General features: G+C 54.5%; 1 protein-coding gene across 1 annotated transcript in view; it reads left to right on the forward strand.

The window, feature by feature from the left end:
* Positions 1-66: 66 nt before the first annotated feature.
* Positions 67-2960, forward strand: part of PRDM6 (PR/SET domain 6) — a 72394-nt gene continuing 69500 nt past the window's right edge. Inside the window, exon 1 of the mRNA XM_009284157.1 lies at positions 67-592. Within this exon, the coding sequence (XP_009282432.1) occupies positions 67-592 (526 nt within the window). The remainder of the gene's footprint in view (positions 593-2960) is intronic.

Raw genomic sequence — 2960 nt, forward strand, 5'->3', positions numbered from 1 at the left:
CCGGCCAGGGCGGGGCGGGGGTCTCACGTCTGCTGTCTCCTTCCTCTCCGCTCCACAGGCAGCGCGATGCTGAAGCCCGGCGACCCCGGCGGATCCGCGTTCCTGAAGGTGGATCCCGCCTATCTGCAGCACTGGCAGCAGCTTTTGCCGCAGAGCAGCCAGCTCAAGAGCAGCGGGGCCCTCGCCCAGCTCCAGCCGCCCGAGAGAGCCGAGCCTCCGGCTGACAGCCTCCGCCCCCCACCGGCCTCTCTCTCCTCCGCCTCCTCCTCCTCTTCCTCGTCCACTCCGTCTTCCTCCTCCACCTCCTCCTGCGTCGCCGCGGCGGCCGCTTCCCTGGCCGGCCTGACCTCCCTGCCTGTGACCCAGCTCCCGGTCTTCGGACAGCTGCAGAGCTCCGAGCCCCCGGCCGGGGGAGCGCCCGCTCCCCTGCAGGGCAAGGACTTGTGCGGGGCCGGCAGCGGCGGCAGCCAGAGCTGCGAGCGCGCTGCCGCTCGGTTCCGGTGCACGGCCGAGGAGCTGGACTACTACCTGTACGGGCAGCAGCGCATGGACATCATCCCCTTGAACCAGCACACCAGCGACCCCAACAACCGTACGTATCCTGCCCCTCCTCGCCGTCCCCGACCCCCCGTCCTCCGCCTCTCCCCGCGCAGGGCCAGCCTACGGACGGTCCGCGTCGGGGGACCGCAGTCGGTGTCTGCACCGCTCTCTCCGTGAGGAGCATCCTCCGCCCTGCCCTTCCCTACCTTGAGCTGTTTTTTGCGTTGATCCCAGTGCTTTCGGGAGGCGGGCGGTAACCCCTCGGTAATAGCTTTTCTTGTCTGAGACCCAGGTCATTCCCTGGAAGGCATGCTTCACCGGGAAGGCTGCTGTGGGTGTAGGTTTCTCTCGGAGGGCTGCGTAGGAAAATGGATTCAGAAATGGTTCAGAGCAACTTGCTATAAAGCTGCTCCTTTTCTCGCCTTGCTTATATCACTCTGTTCCTGCCTGGAAAGCCCGGGCTTTGCTGAATATCCAGAAATCAATTACTCCTCCGAGCTGGGCAGGGGAAAAGTTGCAGTTTTCGTCAGATGGACTAGGGCAAAGTTTTCCTCCCCCTTATCTCGGAGTATCGTTTTCCTTTCAGACCTCGTTAACACCTCGCTGATTTTAGTTTTCGCCCCTACGGAAAAGCACGACATGGTCATTTAATAAGAAAAGCTGGTTTTCTAGACGAAAATGTCGTCTGCCTGAGTGTCAGAATCCATTTAGCACTTGGTGGTTAGAAAATGTTTAATACTGCTGTTGCCAATTATAGAGATATTGTTTTGGTTTGTTGGGTTTTTTTTTTGGGGGGGCGCCTATTATTAAACATCTGTATTGACTAGAGGTCTGTGATTTTAGAAATTGGTTCTGCTTGTGTTTTGTTCCTGTATCTGTCGATGCTATGCAACCGAGGAAATTTGCGGGGTGAAAATAACTCGATGAACTATATTAATTCATCAGATTTATAACTAACGTTCAGAGCACATGGATCTGTCCCTGTTAAAACACGGGAACACAGCTTCAGCGTGTGCACTTTTTTCCATTGCTTCAAACACCCTCTCTTATCCTAAGGTTTCTTAAAATTCTTTAATTTTGTTGTCCTTTCCCCCCAAAATGTCTATTTAAGGAAGGCTGTTGAACAGACAAACGATACCCCAAACCAGCGATCCCTAAGCACATGCCCAAGCAAAACGCGGATTCGTTTAATTTAATTTCAGATGCAGAGTTTGTTTTGAAAGTTTCCATGAAACTCTGTTGTGTGTTAATTAAACTGCGTAGATGCTAGCATAGTCTTAATCATTGCGCGTACGTCTTAAAGAGCAAGAGGAAAGTTGACTCTGAGTTTGGTGGGGATTTTCCCCTCTTCTTAACATTGCAAATCTTTCTATATTGGATAGCGATTTTGTTTTGAGCGACTTCCTCACGCTTAGCTTTACCCTGTAGTGAACCGTGTTAGTGTATTTTCCATTCTCGGGTGCAGAAAACGTGGTCTCATAAATTACATGCACTTAATGGAATCTGAAATGCACTTTTAATCGCCAACCGAACCGTTCAGACAATACATGTTTTACTTCTCGGAGCAGCTCTGTAAATCTGCAAGATAAAGGTTTTAAAAAGAGAAAGGAAGATAAAAAAGCGATTTGGGTGGAGCATTTTTAAGGAGTGAGCGGAATAAAAGCACGCCGCAGAGTCGCAGGCGAAGTCTGCATAGTTTCTTCCCAGTCGCGATATTAAAGGTGGGTTCGAGGAAGAACACGGGTCGACTGCAGACGGGACGCTTGTGAATCGCGTCCGGCTGGGACGGGGCAGCGCTCGCCGTCCGAAGGACGGGGCAGGGTGCTGCCAGCACGGTCTCTGCCTTTTTTTCTGCGGCGAGATCTAAAAAGTCTTATCATTGAACTCGTTTGCAAGGCGACTTTCGCTCCAGAGGTTATTAGTTGACTCTGATCAAAACTTCTAACCCGAGTTTTCAACCTTCTAGGACCAGGTGCGTTTGCTTTGGGCAACTCGTTCCTAAAAATAAAGAAAAAAGCAAACCGTAAGTGAGGAAGGAGTACGGGAATAATTGCAGTCCGTGCCGCGCCACGCACTCCACTCACCGGCCCGAGCAGAGGTGCAGCAAGGCAAGCCGCGGGCCACCGGCCTGGCTAGCCCTGCGCCGCTCCCCGGGCGCCTCGGGGGTCGCGCAAGGAGTCCGCGGGCAGGCGGGATTTTCAGCCGCCTTGAGTCCGTCCCTCGCTCCCCGCGCTGCACCGGCGGGGGGGGCTTGAGGGAAAGGCGATCGGGGTTGCGGGTGAGGTGGCGAGCGATCGACTTGAGTTTGAGTTACTCTTGCTCGGTGCACTTCTGGCTCCGGGCAGCCCCGCCGAAACTCCGAGGCGGACAAACGGGCGCCTTGCGGGCGGGGGCTCTCCCCAGCCTGGCGCAGACACCCA

Source organism: Aptenodytes forsteri, unplaced genomic scaffold (genome assembly GCF_000699145.1).
Source record: "Aptenodytes forsteri isolate BGI_AS27 unplaced genomic scaffold, ASM69914v1 Scaffold69, whole genome shotgun sequence".
Lineage (NCBI taxonomy): Eukaryota > Metazoa > Chordata > Aves > Sphenisciformes > Spheniscidae > Aptenodytes > Aptenodytes forsteri.